Raw genomic sequence first — 20,356 nt, 5'->3', positions numbered from 1 at the left:
ATTTTCCTGTTTTGCATGTGTGGTAAAATTTAATTGGATTTCAGACATTGTGATTTTCATATTGTTGGGTGCTGGAGTATTTTTATATTCTTTTAAGTACTTTTTAAGTTACTTGTAAACAGTTTGATCCTTTTTGAGGCTAGATTTTAAGCATCGTTAGAACAATCCAGAACAGCCTTTGGGGTTAATTTGATCACACCCTGAGGCAATACCTTTCATAGGATTTTCCTTGATGCCCCATATTTAGATGGTCTTTGGCCAATTGGTACCCTCTTATTCTCAGCCCTGAGTGATTTTTTAGGATTGTTTTGCCTGCTCCTTATGACTTTAAAATTATCTTCCAATTTTTATGTTATGCTTTTATTGTGTATTTTTCAGATTATTTAAGCCTTTTTATTAAATGTATATTAAAATTATGCTAGCTTTAGCAATTAAGTAATTATTGGGAATGATCACACCTCCTAAAATACCGAACACATCCAGAAGCAGATAGTATCCTCTTGGAATCAGGCCTTTGTTTGCAGTAGTTATGAAAAAATAACATGTATATGTTTCTCATACTAAATAATACCCTTTTAACATTCTCTTTGTTCTCTCATTCTCTAGGAAGAGCGTGTTGTGAATCATATGGCAGCAAAGATTATTGAAAATGTCTGTACTACCTTTTCTGCTCAGGCCCAAGGCTTTATTACAGGAGAAATTGGACCTGTTTTATGGTACCTGTTCAAACATTCCACTGTTGATTCTCTTAGGATAACAGCAATATCGGTAAGATGGAGTATATTTGGGGGATATATTTGCGTATACTTAAACATCAACTTTGTAAAAACTGCCAGAAATAGAGTAAATTTAATTAGATAGGTAGGAAATAGAAATCTCAGAGTAATAGTGAGAACGATAACTTGATTTTTTCCTAAAGCAGACTTTTCAATACTGGGGCTGGAAAACGTTGGGACTTCCAGGAAATTCTAATAGGATCTTGCCAGACCATGATATTATGTTTTCCAAAACTAATGGATAGTGGAAAACTGTGCCAGTAGTTAGGGTACATTTTTCGTGTTCCCTGGCTGTTCCTGTTCTGTTAGTGCTATGTTTCAGGTTTTATAATAGATGGGTTATCATGTGTTTCAGATGAGTTCATTTTAATGTTCAGGCCTTAGTGGTTCTGTAGGTTTTGTATTTTGATTGGTCATTTACTTTACTCGTATGGCTATAATGACTTGGTGTAAAGGATGATCATGTATGAAGATGTGTTCACATGGCTGTATCAGTTTCATAGTCTATTGAACAGATACAACCCTATCATATGATTTGTTTAAATACTCTTTGATCACCAATCTCATCCGGACTCTCAGCATTGTATGGGAACCTCATTGTATTTCTCTCGTCTGCCCATTCTTGCAGTTCTCACTGTGGCAGTCTCATAACTTACCTCTTTCCTTAGATCTCCAAACCCACATTTTTCTCTTACATCCTTAATAAATGACTTCCCCTGATACTTCCCAGAGAAAAATGAAGACGTCCATTGGGAATTATTCTAACTTCTGTCTGCCATATCTGTAGACATATTTATATCCACACCTGTCCTCTCTCAGTTCTTTCCCTCTTGTTACATTTGATGAATTTTCCCTTCTGCTGTCACAAATGTCTCATATTTCTCCAGATCTTCTTCCTGTTTCCTTCTTGAGAACTTCACTCGAGGTTATTTTTGCTCTTTCCTAAATCTTTAACCTGTCCTTGTCTACTACAGCCTTCTAATCAGCATTCAGACATTTCCTGCCCCATTGAAAAAATAAAGCACATATACAAACATCCAAAGGTTTCTCGTCTGCATATTTCCCTTCACAGCCATACTTCTTTACAAAGAGTCATTGGCACAAACTATTGCTTTCTTTCTGGCCCATTTCCTCTTTAGCTCAATTTGATATCTGTCCTTAAAGTGTCACTCAAACTGATCCTGTTAAGATCTCTGATGACTTTCATGTTGCTAAATCCTATGGATATTTATGGATATTTTATGCTCTTAAATTTATCTATGTAATTTTGAAGATAAAGGGCTAACAGTCTTGCTCACTGAATATCATTAAGTAAAGGCTATATAGCATCTCTCTCTCTCTGTCTCTGTCTGTCTGTCTGTTTCTCTCTCACACACACCTCTCTGCTTCAGGAGCCACATGCTTTCAAAATTACAAAAAATCCAAATTTTGATTTGAGTAATTACAGAGAAACCATCAGGGGGTATTAGAAAGTATACCAGTGAACTTTCTTGAGGCATCTTGGAATTACATCATGAGGCATCCATTTTAATCGTGGGCTTTGACAAAAATCTGTCTTACTTTAATTGGGTTAATGTTATCATTTTCATCTTTGTATCAGCATAGTTTGTTTTCTTGGCAAAGTTTTTTCCAGTTGTTTCCACCAGAGTTTTGTACTTTCTAGCCCTTTCTTCATCTGACACATTAAGCTTTATTCTTCATCTTGGGCTTCTTATATTTTGTTCTTAGCATTCAGCTAAATAATTAATTTTACACTAAAATTTTGCCAATTGTCCCCAATATGTCTGTTTTTTCTTTACTGCTCCAGGATCCTGTTCAGTATCATGTGTTACCTTTGGTTCTTATGTCTCTTTAGTCTCCTCCGAAATGAAACAGTTCCTTAGCCTTTCTGTGTACTTCATGTCATTTACAATTGTAACGAATATAGGGCTTTTATTTTGTAGGGTGAGGCTCAACCTGGGTCTGTCTTGTGATTCCTCATGAAATTTTAGCCCCATCGAGGATTCCTACCTGAACCAGACACCTTTGTGATGGTTGCCATATGATCATCTGTTTGTATCATTTATGTGAGAGGTTGGCAAATATTTTCTCTAAAGGGCCAGATAATAAATATCTTTGGCTTCGTAGGCCACATATCGTCTCTGTGGCATATTCTTGTTTGTTTTGTTTTAGTCTGTTAGTCTATTTCTTAGAAAGCTTTTTTTTTTTTTTTTAATCGTTCAAAATTCTGGAGGTAGCATAATAATCTTTTTGAAGCAAATTTCGAAGTGAATTTTGAACTGGAACTGTTGATTTCAGTTTTAGAATATAGTCTGAAACTTAAAAAGATTTACTTTTAAAAAGTAAATACTTCAGAACCAAATCACTGAAGATCAGATTTGAGATTTAATTTTTTTCGATTCAGAAAATACAAGCACTAATGTGCTCTTAAGCCTCCATGAAGCTATCAGCTGTTGTGTGATGTCCAGAAGCCACCAGTTAAATGGAAGATCTCGTAGGCTTTTGAGCAGCATTCTGAGGAGAAGCTCTCTGGTTGCCCTTGTAGTGCTCCAAATACACTAAGATAGAGTCTGGACCAATTTCTTACCAAGGAATGTTCCATCATGACTAGGTACAGATTTCATATTGATAGAAAGTTAGTTTTACTGATAAGACTTACCGTTTCTTTGTGTCGAAGTCACTGTTGGGAAGAATCCTTAATTTGCTTGAAAAATTCTGATTGTAGCATGATCTTGAGGGACTCCATTTAAAATGTTCTTATTTTTTAATCCTTGGATTACAAAAATAATGAAACTTCTGTTTTGGTTTTAGAAACAAACAACAATTTTCTTAGGTTTATTATAATAAATATTTAAAACTTTCAGAGCAAGCTTTGTTTTTAGTTAATTTATTTTCCATATTCGTTTTCAGATATTAGCTGCTACTATTCTACTGAAGCTTACACAGTAGGGATTTTAGACCTGAAGAACCCTACTTTCATAGTTTTCAGACTGTGACTTCTGACCTCTGCGTCTGTAACTCCCTTGGCAAAGAGAGGAGAGAGACTGAAATGTTATTTGAAAGATGTTCACAGTAGAGTTTAATTATGTCATGGAATTTCATTTGGATATGGGTATCTGTCAATGAATACCATGGTATAAGTTTGAAATGAAGTCAATGAGATATAATTGACATATAACATTGTGTAAATTCAAGGTGTACAACATGTTGCTTTGGTGTTTATATAGTGTTAATTAACACCTCCATTGTGTTATATAACCACTGTGGGGTTTTTTTTTTTTTTTTTTGTGATGAAACATTTAAGATCTATTCTTTTAGCAACTTTCAAGTATATATTACAAAGTTATTAACTATATTAGATTCCGAGAACATACTTATCTTGAAACTGGAATTTGTACCGTTTGACCAACATCTCCCCATTTCCCCCACTTTCTTGCCCCGGATAACCACCATTCTAGTCTGTTTCTATGAGTCCAGTTTTTCAAGATTCTACATATAAGTGATAGCTTACAGCATTTGTCTTCGACTTATCTTGCTTAACATAATCATGCTCTCAAGGATATTGTTGCAAATGGCAGGATTTCCTCTTTTCTCATGGAATAATATTCCATTGTATGTATATGCCACATCTTTGTCTTTTCATCTGTTGCTGGTGCTTAGGTTGTTTCCATACCTTGGCTATAGTGAATAATGTGGCAATGAACTTGAGGGTGCAGATATCAGTTTGAGATCCCGTTTTCATTCGTCAGTGATTATTAAGACAAGACTTTTATAAGTATATCAAGACTTTTATGTGATAATCAGTTCTATGAGGAAAGGGCTATATATATTTTTTCTTTTAGGGAACAAAATTATATTTAGTGCTTTGCAAATGTTCATTTTTCAGTATATTTGTTTACTCAGTAACTTCAGAAATGGTGGTAAATACATACATTATGAATAAAGTAAACTTCCCTGTAAATGTTTATTTCCATATAGGAATTGACACAATATCTAATGTAGTCATAGCATTGGAATGTCATTAAAATTCATATAAAATAATATCCATTTATTTGAAAAATTTGAACAGCACAGACATAACCAGTTGAAGTCTCTTCCCTGCCCTTTCTCTACTGTCACCTTTCGGTCTCACTCCCATGAGGCGTTTGCAGAGGGTCCGTCGAAATTGACATTGTTACTGTGTGCATTTACCTCTTTCTGGTTATAATAAGGTCCTATTAGCATTTTCATGAAGACTGGAAGTAAGGTTTAACAGAAATACATTTACTTTAAACATTTCATTTTGGAGGAAGACTAAGTTTTATACCAGTTAACACTTGTTTTCTTTATTTTATCAATAAGTTTTTAAAAGCATTTTATATTATTATTAGTTTCAAGTATATAGTACATTGGTTAGACATTTATATAGTTTTTGAAATGCTCCCCCTCATTGCTTTTTCTCTCCACCTAGCCACTATATTCCTGCTGACTGCATTCCCTGTACTGTGCTCCCACCCCTGGACCATCTATCCACTACTGATTTGTACTTCTTTAACCCTTCACCCCATTCTCCCAGCCCCCCAACCTGCCTCCCCTCTGACTGTCACCAGACTGCCCTCTATATTTATGAGTCTGTTTTCGATTAGTTTGTTATTTTTGTTACTTAGATTCTGCATATAAGTAAAATCACATAGTATTTATCTTTGTCTGTTTTCCTTGCCCAAGGAGGTATATCCAAAAAGAAATTACTGGTAGTGATATCAGAGAATTTATCACCTATGTTTTCTTCTGGAAGTTTTATGGCTTCAGGTCTTACATTTAAGTCTTTAATCTATTTTGAGTCTATTCTTGAATAACTTTTAAAGGAAGTTCATTCTTGGGAATAAAAAAGTTTCAATTTTTTTTCCTGAGATGTTCAAGAAAATGAGACTATTTTTCAAAGTCTTTATCTTTTTCCTCCTTCCCTCTCGCCTTTCTTTCTTTTGACATTGTAATATTTCTAACAGTTCATCTTATAATTGATCTTTTCATTATTAATCAATGTTATAAATCTGTTTCAAATATAAATCAGGGAGGAGATTATATGACATTAATTATAATACGTGTTTTTATAAAGCTATTTCTAGCTTAAATTTATTTCTCTCTTAGGAGTCTCCTATGGAATATGACCATCCATCTCTTTTGCTCAAAACTTTTGATGTCTTCCCACTGCTTATTGCATGAAATTTGAAGGTCTCAGCTTCATAGACCATCACTGGCCCCGCCTACTTTTCTAAATGGATTGTGTGTTCATTCCTCTTTCTTACACGCTGCCTCTCTTCCTTCCCCTGAAATATGCTCCAGTTGTATCCGACAACTTGTCTTTCCTAGAACATGCTCTGCAACTTCACGTCTCCATGTGAATACTTGTTCTCTTCTCTCTGGCTAGAATTTTCATTACTTTTCCTGTCCATTTCCCGCTTACCCTTCAGCAACTCATTCAGTATCATTTTATGTAGCTGTTGTTGGCTTGCTTTTCCTGTGTTTCCAAGCATAATTACTGAGTCCACTTCTATTAACAATACGTATTAGATTCTATTAGTTTATTAATTACAAGTTTTATCTCTAATAGTCTATGAACAATTTAGGAAAAGCTCAAGGGTCTGATTACCTCATTTGAATGTCTGCTTTGCCACTTACAGCTGTATGTCTTTGGGAAAATTACTTAAATATTTTAAGCCTTAGTTTTACTATCTGTAAAATGGTTTATAATAAAACCTTTCTTATATGTTGTTGGGAGAATTAAATTAGATAGTCTTTAGACATTCTCAGATAGTGTTCTTTGTATACTAAACAATATATATATTTACTTTTATGACTGTCTTTTCAGCCTTTAGCTTAATGTCTGCATAAAGAGGGCACTTAATTATGTTTAGTACTTAAAGGGGAATTTTTCTATGTAGACATATGAATTGCTTTATCATTTTAGTTAGCCCCTCATAATTTTTTTTAATCGAAGGAATGATTTAATTTTTCCCTCCATCTACCTCCCCCCAGCTCTTCATAATTTATGTGATTATTATGAGTCTCTAATGTTCTAAAACAACTTTAGTTTTCATCGGCAGCTGGATTATTGTTTTATTTTTAAATATGTTGGACTTTTCCAACTTTCTTATGCCAAAATAAGTAACGAGGGAGCCAGGTAAGTGCTTTCTTTCACACAGAAGCGTGCGCTATCTTTCCGCGGCCTGGTTGGTTGCCTGACAGGTCTGTCCTTCTGTCCCCACAGGCCTTGTGCAGAATCACTCGCCATTCTCCTACTGCCTTCCAGAACGTCATTGAGAAGGTGGGCCTGAACTCGGTCATCAATTCCCTGGCCTCTGCCATCTGCAAGGTTCAGCAGTACATGTTGACCTTATTTACTGCTATGTTGTCCCGTGGCATTCATCTCCAGAGACTAATCCAAGAAAAGGTTTGACATAGATTTCATCTATTACTCTACTTTAAAAATTGTTTTTTTTTTCCCCACGATTTTAGTGGTTCAACAAGTACTATCAGATCTGTAGAATTTACTTTTCATCTCAAGGGGCCCTTTTTGAACTTTGCCAAACCCATGTACCACACAGGCCATTCATCTGAAGCTGTTAGGAGATTCTTTTAGTGAGTAAAATTGAAATCTAGTAAATGGCTCTGCCTGTTTGTTCCACTTTCATAATGAAAAGTTAGAAAGTGAGGCCTGCCTACTTGCTGGTATTTCTTATACCTCCTCCTCTGCCCCCATCCTTTCCCCCCATGTCCTTCGCCGGCTTTAGGGAGGGGTCCCTTTATATTCTGACTCATTTTTATTCCTTTTCTTGTCTAACGCTCTGCCAATGGAGATCACCTTTAGAGCTCTCTTCCTCCTGTCTTTACCTGAGTCCCCTTCTAATCTTTTGCTATCCCTTTATTTTATGCAGCATTTATAAGTATGAAATCACATCATAAAGCAATATAGCTATAAAGAAGGCTCATAGAGTAGCTTCCTCAAAGTGTCTTCTCCAGTCCTTGCTAAAGAATGTGCCCTGGACCAGAGCGTTGGTGTCACCTGGGAGTATGCTGGAAATGCAGATCCTCAGGCCCCACTCCAGGCCCGCTGAGTCAGCATCGATGTTTCAATGCGATCTCTAGGTGATCCGTTTGAACGTTAGGGTTTGAGAAGCTCTGCCCTAGAGTGTTAATGTTCAGCGAGGTGTTAACAGGTAAAAAACTGGACCATGGTTATATATATGTTTGAAAAGCAGTGAGTTAAAGTGGTATTTTCAATTGTACAAACTTTCCCATTTTTTCATATGCTTATGTATGTATATTATGAATCTTCATAATGGGGAATGTAGTATGCAGTGTTTTTTAAACTTATTGGACCAATTATCCTTTTTTTGGAGGGGTGATATCTGTCACATTGGAGTTTTGTAGAACGTGGCGAAGGTAACGCTAAGTGTAGAAAATGAGTGTTTGCAGTGGTTCTGCATTAAATATAATATTTTAAATTTTGAGTTTTATACTAAAAGTTAGCATTTCAATAATTTTTAATGGTTTGCGGAGGAAACTTGTTCTGCGAAAGTCAGAATAGAGAGCAAGCCACTTCTGGTCTTTAATCAGTCCAATTTATATTCTGCTAAGAAATTCGAGCCTCAGAATATATTTTTTCCAACCGCCTGTATATCTAATTTTTGCTGCTGAATTTTCCAAGTCACTAGTGTGTTATTGTCGTATTAGAAGAAGTACCACTTGAGTAGTTTTACTGTGTAAATTGTGATAATTGTGTCAAGAGTTTTAGCAGTTTTTTTCCCCACCTTAACACATGCATGGATTGATTTAGTTTCAAATATGATATTTCACAAAGCTAGTAAAATGAAAACTTTGTTGTTCAGCTTTTCTGAGGTGCGAGAGATTTGGGGAGACCTGGGAAGAGAAGGGGGGGGCAGAGAGAAGGGGACCTGGGAAGAGGCCGGGGAGGAGGGAGAAGACCCGGGTCATGCAGGGTCGTGATACCCGGCCTGCCTTCGGGGTTTTGACCCAGTGGTCACTGTTTTATTTTCACTCCAAGAGAAGTGCGTGAGTTTCCATATACGTGTGTTTCCACCTTACCGTTGCTAAGCTGAGGTGGTCTCAGGTGTCTGGTCACTGGCAGGTGGTGTGAGCGGAAGAGGAAGGGACGCAGGAAGGAACAGCAGGCGTACTGCTCACAGAGGAGCTGTCCGTGTTCTTGTGGAGGAAACTGGTGCCTGTATGTCATGATACTTTTCGATTGAAGTGCAGTCCCTGCAAGAGGTCCATGCCATTTCTTTTAAAGGAAAGAAATTACCATTTACTGCAGAACATTTAGAGAACCTAAAGAAGAAAACGAAATCATCTGTAATCTCGCTACCCAAGGATGATTACCCGTTAACACATGGGTTTATCTTTTTTTAGTCTTTTGTCTGTGTGTCTGCACACATTTATAAAATTAAGATCAGAATGTGTTATATGTCAGTCAGTGTTCTCCAAGAACATTCAAAATCATTATATAATTTTTAATTTTGTGACACTACAAGAATTTAACTTTTCTCCCATTCTTGAACTGGCTGCCTCTCAGTTTTTGGTTTGTACTCACCCTCATGCAGCGACTGTCCTGTTACACATACCTTTGTGTTCACCGCTAATAGAGTAGCACAGGCGTGATGCACGTTTAGGATGCTCTGCGTAGGTTGCTAGGATGCTAGAGTGTTCTCTACAAAGGTGGATGATGAGGGTGTCATTCACTTGTAATTTAACCAGCAGTCATTAAGACACATGCTATATTTCTCTTATAATAAAACCTATAGTTTAGGTTCTTAAATTAGCAGCATACTTCCTGTTTTCATAGTTATTTGCAGTTAATAAATCTGATTTTCCATTCGAAGTATATAACTGTAGCCATCTTCTATGTAACTATATAACATCTGTATAACTATGTAACTGGATTAACTAGATGGTATTCTTTCCTTCTGAACCATGCTCATGTTCTTGAGTGGACATCGATGTAGTGAAGGAAATTGGTTTAGTTCACACTGCCTCCTTCGTTAGCTATGTGGGTATCAGTGTCCTCAGATGACCATTGTCCAGCAGCTCTTTTGGTTATTGGTGCTTGATTTATGCTGTGTCATCATCTTTAAAAGGCTCCGCTTGCCCATAGATGTGCTAAATGGCAGAAGATCCCTTTACCCCAAACAAGTGTTAGTTCCATACACCATGATGTGGAAAGTGAGTGTTCACAGCATGGTGACAAGGGACTCAGGATAAAAGCGTGTGTTCTGAATGTTCTGGTCATTGGAGAAATTGGGCAAAACAAAAAATGAGAAACCGTTGCCCTCCCCTCACCGCCTGACAGGATACTTTTTGAACCATTGCTAGATGGTACTTTATATGTACTTCTTGTATCAGTGCTAGATGTAGAGAATTGATAACCTTTTCACAATTCAGGTGCTCGAATGACTGTGAACAAGAGGCTTCCCGAAGGCCTGACCAGGTATAAGAAAGAACCTTATAAGTTGTGAGTCTATTTACTAATCTTGTCCTATAATCTGTTTTTTATTTTTTTCTTTAAATTTCTGGTTACTTTGGTAGTTTTATTTTTCTGATTCTTCCAAGCTATTCATGTGCCCTACAAATGTTTAGTCTTCGAGACTGGGGCTGGAGGAGTTTTTGAATTTATAAATGTGTTTCCTCCTGTTTCATTGGGAAGAAAGAAATTGGATGAGGTCATTGCAATTTTCCTACTTAAAATATATAGAAACTTAAAGTAGCTAATGCAAATTTATTTTTATCAGATTATGTTGATAACTTTTATAAATTCTGGGATTTACATTTTTAGTATAGACAATCCAGAAAAATGGAATACAGAATACAAAAGACCAAAATAAAGTGCTTACGTCCCTAAGATAATCTCTTTAAAATTTTTGATCTATTCCTTCAAATTCATATTTTTTGTGCATGTGTGCACATACACATGCATTCACATAGTCCATCCTCCCTGCTGCCACACACACATGCTGTTAGAATCTTTTTATGGAAATTGGATCAGTTGTCTATCATTTGGTAATCCGTATATTTCCCATTCAGTGATGTGTTTATAACTTTTATGAGTTTTATGTTTCAATAAGCTAAGGCCAAGTAATGAGAATAAGGGTGGCAGAATAGCATGTCATTCTAAACCTGCAGTGACATACACACACATGTATATGTATCTATAAACACAGGGAGAAGGGGAAAAGTATGTGAGTACTACACTAGACAACTGCTTTGTAAATGAATCAGCAGTGTGGCTTAGAAAAAAAAACTTACGTTATAAACTCAGTGCCAGGTTCTTGATATTAGCGAATCGAAAGCATATAAAACTCCTGGAACCCCGGTCTGATGCATTTCAATTAGTGGATCTTAAAAATCTCGCATCAACTTGCTTAAGCTACGTAGATTCGAACTTCTCCTGCCTCAGTCTTTATCTTCCCCTGAGGTCTGCAGCCTTGAATGCACTTCGTTGCTGGGGAATCGGTAACGCGTACTTGGCACTTCATGTGCTTCGGGGGTCACTTAATGACTTAAACATTAATTTTTAAAGCCTTGCCGTGTTTCACAGGCGAGTTTGCTCGTGCTAACTGGTGAGACGACTTCCTTCTGAATAATTGACTAGAGATACCGCCTTTAAAAGTTTTTGCTTGTTAATTTTTACAGTAGCCACTGTCCATTTATTTCCCTCTGTCCCTAGAGAATTTCTTAAGATTAATTTCAAGTAGACAGTACATGGGATAGACATTTATATAGTTTGTAAAACGATCCCCCTAATTGCTCCTTTTCTCCTCTGGTTTTCCACCTACTAATATATTGATGCTGACTGCATTCCCCGCCCTGCTCCCGTCTCCCTCTTTATCTCCGCATGCTGGTTTCACTGAAGCTGGTGCTTTGGGCTTAGCATTTTGACCCAGTAGCACGACGGTGATGAACACTAAACCGGAAGCTGTGGCCCTGTCTGTAAATACAATGGACGATCATTGTGAAATTCATCCCTGCTAAGTCTACTGAAGTTTTTTTTTCTGACAAATCACTAGATACACTGACTCAGTGCTTGCTAACCCAGCATTGAAAATACAGTGATTAACTTATGCATGTTATCAGATTACAGGGTCCTATTGTGATATTTTTGGTGTGTCTATATTAATAAATATATTCTAGTAGAGACATTTTACTTAGATAACTTGGTTAACCTTCTTTAAGGAAAGTGTAACCCAAAGACAATTTTAGATTTAATCGGTACATTTTTCATTTCTATCAATATTAAGTAGGAAAATTGTCAGTGTAGTTATCCACATGATTTCTCACTGTTTTTCCTTGAGGCTAAGCTATTATCAGTTGACGGCCAGGCTGGACTCATTGATTTTCACCTGTGACAGGTGATTGAAGCAGATCAATTTTACTGCTTGAGATTGACAAGAGATAATTTTGAAATTCTCTATCTCATTGCTAGTTTTAATTCATTTAATAATTTTGTCTTTATGATCTCTGCTGGAGGGATGTCTCATCCTTTTGCTTAATTTCAATAACGACATCATTTTGTTTGTGATGGGTCCTTCAAATATTTGAGCCTATTCCTAACATTTGAATATTTCATCATACCATCTTTATGTTATATAGCTATGTCCATTCTGAAATCACTGCCAAGTACCATTCGAATGTTGGACATAAACTCGTCATGCTGTGATTTGGCTTATAGACCTAAACAGCTTCTGTTTTTTTTCTGTACTTATACATTTAGGTATATTGAGCCCAATAACGAGATGAATTTAAATCAAAGCAGAATGCCTAATGGGTTGCACACGGAAGTGACTGGGGTCATTTTTGGTTCTTTAAAGGTCGCTGTGATTATTCATTGTTGGCGCTCAGTCTTTGCCTGCAGTCTGTAATCGCCCCTCCTCCATAATGTGAGATTAACATTGTTCTAGAGGCGAGGTGCAAATTGCTTAAGATTAAACACGGAGCCCTGGGTGACTGGTTGTAGGGAGCCAGTCAGTACTGTTCATTCAGTTTTTCCGAAGTGACTAAATGAGAAGTTATTTAGGGTACCAGATCCTTTTAGACTTAGAGCCAAAATTTTCTGTAATATACTGCATCTTCTTAAGGAACTTGAAACTATTGTATTACAAACAAATCTTGTACTTAATCTTTTATTTTTGGTATGTGTTATTGTTTAGTTCGTTTCCCTCAGAATCATAAACATATTTTAATTTTGCAAGGTTCTTAACAATGGTTTCATCTCAAGGGTTGTAGCAACTATTGAGAATATTTCATAGGCAAATAACAATCATATTTGCTGTTGTAGAAGCTCACTGTACCTGCATCTTGTAGAATAGATGGAAGAAAGCAAAATTAGATAAATCCTGCTATAGTCATTCAAGAAATGTAGAATGGTGTATTGAAATAAAGCAACGATGGTGAGGGTGGTGTTCTCACAGAAATTGGAGATATATCGGATGTGGGAGGGAGGCGGAAGAGTGAGTCAAAGAGGGTGCTCAGATTTTTAACTTTAGCTATTGGATTGATCCTCACAGATCACCTTTTGGGTGGGTGCTGAGTGGGTGCTGGATGTGCAATACAAAGAATTGCAATATACCCTGCACCCACATTCACCAAAGGTGAACATTTACCATATTTGCTTTATAGTTTCTCTGTCTGTTACTGTGTGTGTGTGCGAGCACGTGCACGCATTTATGCCCACCCATTCAAGAAGAGGTTGTAGACCTAATGCTCCTTTACTTCCAATCACTTCACTGAATATTTCCTAAAAACCCATGGATTTAAATATCAAGAACTTAACATTTATTTAGTATTATTACTAGCTAACCTACAGACCTCATTTAGATTTTGTAGTTGTTTCAGTAGTTGTTTTATGTCAGACAAAACTTCCAGATCTTGAATTGCTGTCCATTATCATGTTTCTTTAGATTCTTATAATCTAGAAGAGTTTTTCAGTGGTTGGCTGGTGGCTGTTTGAATGGTTTTGGAATTGTGTGTGTGTGTGTGTGTGTGTGTGTGTGTGTGTGTGTGTGCATGTGGGGTTGTGTCGATATGGGAAATAGATTTGTGATCATGGTCCTTGGACCACTGAGCATAAAGTAGAATCGGGAGTTGACTGTAGGGAAGTGGGTTTTCTTCTGTCTATATGCCAGAAGGGCGGAGACAGATCTATTACTCCAGCACACCTTGGTGTTGATTCTTTTTTGAATCAGAATAGTGATTAACTAGCTTGAGTAGATTTAGTTCAGGAACTAGGTGAGACTGATGTATGGATAGAGGCATATAGGTATATCACCATCCTTAAATTGAAGCATATATCTGACTGTACATTTTTCCTGCCTGGCAATATAGCACCCAATGTAAAAGGACTATGGCATAGCAAAAAAATTGAGCTGCCTTGGACACAAAATGTCACTGCTAAGTCTTTGCCTCTGTTAAACACTCATGGGAAATTATATTTCTGCTCTCTGTAGCTGTCTTGCTAACAGTACAATTCCATATTCTTGCCTACTTGTATGTGTGTCTCTGTATCTCCTTTTTGTATATCAATAGGCACCTGAAATGATGTATAATCTCTCTGTTAAAAGGGAAAATGACAGTAATACTTGTCAGTACTTCTCTGTTATATTATACCTTTAATTAAAGAACGGTATAGGAATATAGGGTTTTCTTTTGTGTCACATATTGGATATGATTTTTATTTATATCTTTAGGATCTCAGATATGTAGATTAGAGATATGATCTCTCTATATACAGTTTTGCTCAGAGGTTCATCTCTTCATGGAGTCGTGACTGCCAGTTTTTCTAGTTATTTATTGCCACGTTCCAGTCACATGGTTGAGTGGTGAAGAGGCAGGCTTTGTTGTCCGACTTGCCTGGGTTTGAATTTAACTTTATGTATTTGGGAAAATTACTTAACCTTTCAAGATTCATTTTCCTTTTTAAAATAGGGATAATATTGTCAACTTTTCATGGCTCATTTTCAGGTTTAAGTGAGGTAAAACATATTAAAAAGTTAATATAGAGTCTGGCACAAAATAAGAGTGCGGAAATGGTAGCTGATATTATTTTATTTCTTTGCTCTCTGTTTGCTTATTATAATGTATTCACCCTGAGAGTTGACTGCCCTATTTCATATTTTCTCAAAAAATTTTTAATGTCTTCCACAGGATTTTGTCTCTACAATTATCCGTTTACTTGACAGCCCATCAACTTCCATAAGAGCAAAAGCCTTTCTGGTTCTTTTATATATTTTGATTCATAACCACGAGATGCTACTGCTCAGCTGCCAAGCCAGGTATGATTTTCTCTGATTTCATCAATAACTTCAATTTGGTGCCTGTTTTATTAGTTTTCACCCGTAGTGTTTCTTGGCTTCTGTGTACCTGGTACTGACATTTTTTTCCCCTAGATTTTCCCAAAGGTTTAGTATTTCACAGCCTCAGCTTGAAAGCTGTGAAGACTCAGCAAGCGCCTCTGGAACCGAAGCAAGGTGGTGGGAAACACTTGGAGTTTCCTGGGTCTGAGGACCATCCGTGGAGGGGCGTTAGTGTTGCTTCTGGTTTGCGTCTTTGTGGCGTATTCTTGGACCAGTGGTTTGGTCGTATTTTTCATGATTGTAGGGTCCTGGGATGAGTAGCTGAAGCCCAGAGGGGCAGCCTCGTGAAGTGCAGGAGGGATCAGGAGTTTGCGGGCTGGTCTAGGTTTTCCCCTCTCAGATGCCGTGCTGTCCTGGATGCGCTTCAGCCTCCTGTCATGCTCTGGTGCCTCCTGAGTTACATCCTTTGAACTGTCTGGTCCACACGGTCTATGGAAAACTCAGAGGAACCACGAAAACATGGTTTATGTCTATTTCTCCATCTAATGTTTTATTTATTGTACAATACTGGGGAGAGCCTGGAATTGCTGAGATTGATCTAGATTAGGGATTGGCAGACTTTTATAAACAGCTAAAGAGTAGATATTTTAGGATTTGTGGATCAAGAGGCAATATGTGCATATTATTTAGGTACCTGTATAACAAGAGAGAAAACAAATTTTCATTTATTTTTTTATTTTATTTATTTTTTAATATTTATTTTTTAAGCGAGGCAACTCTCGGCCTCACAGATTGCAAGGACCTTGTCAGCTTACAATCCTTTATTATTATTATTTTTATTTTTCATGCCTACAGCCCCTGGTCTTCCTAGGTGGTCTTCCATCCAAGTGCTAACCAGGCCCGACCCTGCTTAGCTTCCGAGATCAGACGCGATTGAATTTTTATACATTTTTTTTGACAAAAATATACTGCTAATAATTGAGGTTTTTTTTTTTTTTTTTTTGGTAATACAGGTTTAGTAAGCACAGAATTCTGTTTTAGGGGAGGGAGAAATAATATTTAGCTTAATAAGTGGCCAAAGTTAGTGTCCCCATCAACGAAGCAAGTACAAATGTTTGTGATGTTTGTGTCAGGGCTGATCTCTAATGCGATTTTATGTATCGTGTCCTTGAAAATGCCTTTCACAGAGGTACATGCTGCTGTACACCAGTGTCAGAGAAACACACATTATTGTTCCTTATTATGAGAGAACCTGCACTGAGATACTGTTCCTCACTCCCTGCATTGGCAGCGTCTGAAAACAGTCTCTCGGTGATGCTGTGGAGAAACTGGCACTCTCGTACATTGCTGCTGGGAATGCAAAATATTGGAGCCACTATGAGGAGATTTGGCAATAACTAGGAAAATTACATATTTTTTGTCCTTTGGCCCAGCCATCTCACTTCTAGAATACAGTGTCCAAAGATCTGTTTGTTAGTAGAGAAGTAAAATGACACACACCAGGTGTTATTTGTCATGGCAAAAGACTACAAACAACTCAGATGTCCCTCAGCAGGAGGCTGGCCGGAGAACCGTGGTCGTCCTTGTGTTTTCTCTTCCTGCCATGACAAATTGCTGCAAAAAAGTGGTGTAAGACAAGGCATGTGTATTAGCTGACAGTTCCTGTGGGCCAGGAGTCAGGGCTCCTTGTAGCTGGACCCTCTGCTCACGCCCCACAGACTTGAAGTGAGGGTGTTGGGCTGGTGCTACTGTCCTCATCCAAGCTCTCCAACTGGTGGCAGAATTCACTTCCTTGCCGATGTTTGGCTGGGGCTTGCTCTCAGCTTCTGGAAGCTGTCCTGCCTCTCCATTGCTAAGTTCCAAGAGGCCGGTAGGAATACTTCTTAGACCTTGAAACCCCTCCTGCCCCCCACACCTCAGACGTCTTCGACTTCCCTCTTCTGCCACCAGCCACAGAAAACTCTTTTAAAGGTTCCACCTGTTTGAGTTAGACTCATGCGGCTAATCTGCATATGGTAAGGTTAATCGAATTGGGACTTTAATTACATTTTCAAACTCCCTTCACCTGAGTATCTAGATTAGTGCTTGAATAACTAGGGGGGTGAGAATCTGGGAGGAGAGACAGTTTTAGAAACCTGCCGACCGCAGTCTTCGTAATGGAGGACTTTGCAGCTGGGAAAGAGCGCAGGCGGGATCTCTGCACACAGCCACACGCCGTCGCCAGCGCGCATCATTATTGTGAAAGAAGCGAGGCGCACGGCAGCACTTAAAGTACAAGGCCCGTGTGGAAGAAAGGGGTGGGAGCAGGAAAGGTATGCACATTCGCGAATACTTCCAAGGAGAAAGAATTGAGGTATAAATAAATGAAGAAAAATGGCAATTTTTAAGGGTAGGAAGAGAATAGGGAGCAGAGGCAGGAAGGAAGGCCGTACTTCTCTGACTGTACCTGTTTTGATTTTGAGTTAAGAACCGTGCAAATGTTTTATATCATTAAAAATAAATAAAAATAAAGCTGGCTCTAAAAATTGGAAACAACCTATGTATCAAGTTTGTGACGTAACTCCTCAGATAAGAGATATTAAAGTGTTAAAATCACAGTATTTGTTGTATATTCCTATTGGGATATATATGAAGGGGAAAAAAAACCCACGAAGAAACTTTAAACTACCTTGTGTCCTTGTCATTAGTGTTAATAACTATATTGCCATTTTGGAACTGTTACATATAATTATATTAAGAGAAAGTTAATAATTATGCAGGTTGCAAGAGGAACCAAGATTTTCTCCATGAAAATGCCTAGTTATAAAAATTAAGTAAAATCATATCATCCTTAACTTATGATTTATCTTTTCTCTTTTTAAAGAAACTATTTTATAGTTTCGTCTACTGAAAACCCACCACTCAGATTTTAATCCCTAAATGCCATTTTCCACTAAGAGGAACCATGGCTTCTTGTATAAATGGCCTCCAAGTCTCTGGCACAGAGATGCGTTCAGGCAGGCGGTGGACAAATTGAGCCTGGGACATGTCATCAGTGCTGAAAGCAAGGAAGTCATCAGAAACTGCTAAGGTCCTGTCAGAAGAATACAAGAGCCAACTTGAAGGAGCTTCCACTGGCCCTAGATGGAATTTTGAGCTTTAGAAGGAATGACTGCAATATATTAAAATATCAGTGTCATAAGTGCTCACGTTCATAATTACATTTAAAACAAACAACCCTTATTAGTCAGTCACCTTTAGGAAATTGCAAGAGCGTACAGTCATCCTAGAAATTATTCAATAAAGGGACAAAATTAGTATTTATCCAGTGTTTAATATATAGACTTTAATACAGAGTAATCAAATAGTTGATTAGGCCAAGTTTTTCTTTATAGAAGTTTCATAGCTAATAAATACAAGAGAAATGATGGAATTAGGGATTTTTATTTTGCAACCCTAAACTAATGAATGGAATTGATTTAAAAAATAGCAATGAACCTTTTTGATAATTCCTTGGCTATATGCTTTAACATCTCTACATTAACTTCCTAGTAGTGGGATTATTGGGTCTTTTTGAAGGTGTATGTTTAACTTCTTAAGAAACAAAGTACTTTCCTAAAAAGTGGTACCATTTTATATTCCCACCACAGTGTATAAGAATTCCAACTTTTCCACATCCTCGTCAACTTGGTATGGTCAGTCTTTTTACTTTTAGTCATTCTAATAGGTGCGCATAGTTCTCTTGTGGTTTTAATTTGCATTTCCCTGGCAACTTCATTTAGAGCATCTTTTTATGTGCTTGCCATCTTTATATCTTCCTTGTTGAAGTATCTGTCGAAATCTTCTGACCTTTCATAAAAATTGATTGTCTTTCTTACCAAGTTTTGAGAGTTTTTTTTTTTTAAATATATATATATATATATTCAGGATACATGTTCTGTTTTTCTTTTAAAAAACTTTTCAATTATGGTTGACATTCAGTATTACTTTATATTAGCTTCAGGTGTACAGCATAGTGTTTACATGTTTATATAGTGTACAGTGATCCCCCCAATAAGACTAGTACCTACCTGGCACCATACATAGTTATTACAATATTACCTACTGCTTTCCCTATGCCATACTTTACATCTCTGTGACTATTTTGTAGCTACCAATTTGTATTTATTAATTCCTTTACCTTTTTTTCCCCAGTCCTCCAACCCCCCTCCCATCTGGTAACCATTAATTTGTTTTCTGAGGCTACAAGTTCTTTATCAGATAAGCAACGTGCGAAATGTTTTCTCTCTGTGGCTTGTTTGTTCTCTAATGGTGTCTTCCAAATAACAGAAAAGGTCCAAATGTAAATGAATAAACAAATTGTGGTATATTTATACAAGGGAATATTTAACTTAGCAATAACTACATAGCAATAAATATTTTTTAGGAACTGAAAGGTTTCATCCCACTTGTAAGCTAACAAGTGAATCCGTCAGTTTCATAGACGCAGGCAGAAGACATGAGACTCCTGGGTCACACACAAAGGTCTTTATCACTTACAGCACAGCAGACAGCCTGAGGGTTATGTTCCAGTTGGTTCCTCTCGACTCCCAAGTCCCGTGGTTGGGGGAGCGAGGTGGAGGCAGCTCAGGTGGGCACTGTGCTCAGACAGAAGCAGTTTGTGTCACTAAGGAGCCCCATGGTTAGGAAGCTGCCGATTTTTTAAGGGGTGCTGGCAAACCTGCCCAACTTTTACCCTCAGAAGGAGACATTATCTTTTTCATCCTGGTCAGGAAGTAAATCTACCCTCTTCCTGGAGGGAGATATCATATTTTCCAAAGTTGTTAGCTATACAAACATCAACAAAGATAGTCGGGAACAGAAGCTGTATCTTTTCACAGGACACGCAGAAATGCAGGAGATTCACGGAGAATTTTCCTCAACACTGTTGATACAGTAACTCCTTGTTTAATGTGTTTCCAGAGTGCTGCTCCATTTCATCTCCATCAACAATGTATGAGTGATCCAGTGTCTCTATATCCTTGGCGGCATTGGTGTTGTCCTTTTATATTTTAGTCATTCTAATTGGTATGTAGTGATGTCTCATTCTGGTTTTAATTTGCATTTCCCTAATTGCTAATGATGCACATCTTTTTTATGTGCTTATTTTCCTTCTCTGTGTCCTCTTCAGAGGAATGTCTGTTCATGTCTTTTGTTTAATTTCAAATCGTTATGCTCTTGAGTTTTGAGTGTTCTTTATATATGTTTAGACATGAGTCC

General features: G+C 37.4%; 1 protein-coding gene across 8 annotated transcripts in view; it reads left to right on the top strand.

The window, feature by feature from the left end:
• ULK4 (unc-51 like kinase 4) overlaps positions 1-20,356 on the top strand; it is a 364,809-nt gene that overhangs the window by 73,680 nt on the left and 270,773 nt on the right. For all 8 annotated transcript variants that reach the window (XR_004950599.1, XM_016163283.2, XM_036219850.1 and 5 more), the window contains exons 20-22: positions 607-768; positions 7,024-7,206; positions 14,970-15,097. Coding sequence is in view for 7 of the 8 variants with exons in the window: in XM_016163283.2 (XP_016018769.2) it covers positions 607-768; positions 7,024-7,206; positions 14,970-15,097 (473 nt within the window). In the remaining variant the exon portion in view is untranslated. The remainder of the gene's footprint in view (positions 1-606; positions 769-7,023; positions 7,207-14,969; positions 15,098-20,356) is intronic.

The sequence above is a fragment of the Rousettus aegyptiacus genome, unplaced genomic scaffold (genome assembly GCF_014176215.1).
Source record: "Rousettus aegyptiacus isolate mRouAeg1 unplaced genomic scaffold, mRouAeg1.p scaffold_m13_p_4, whole genome shotgun sequence".
NCBI classification, from domain to species: Eukaryota; Metazoa; Chordata; class Mammalia; order Chiroptera; family Pteropodidae; genus Rousettus; species Rousettus aegyptiacus.
This window is presented reverse-complemented; position numbering and strand designations above follow the sequence as displayed.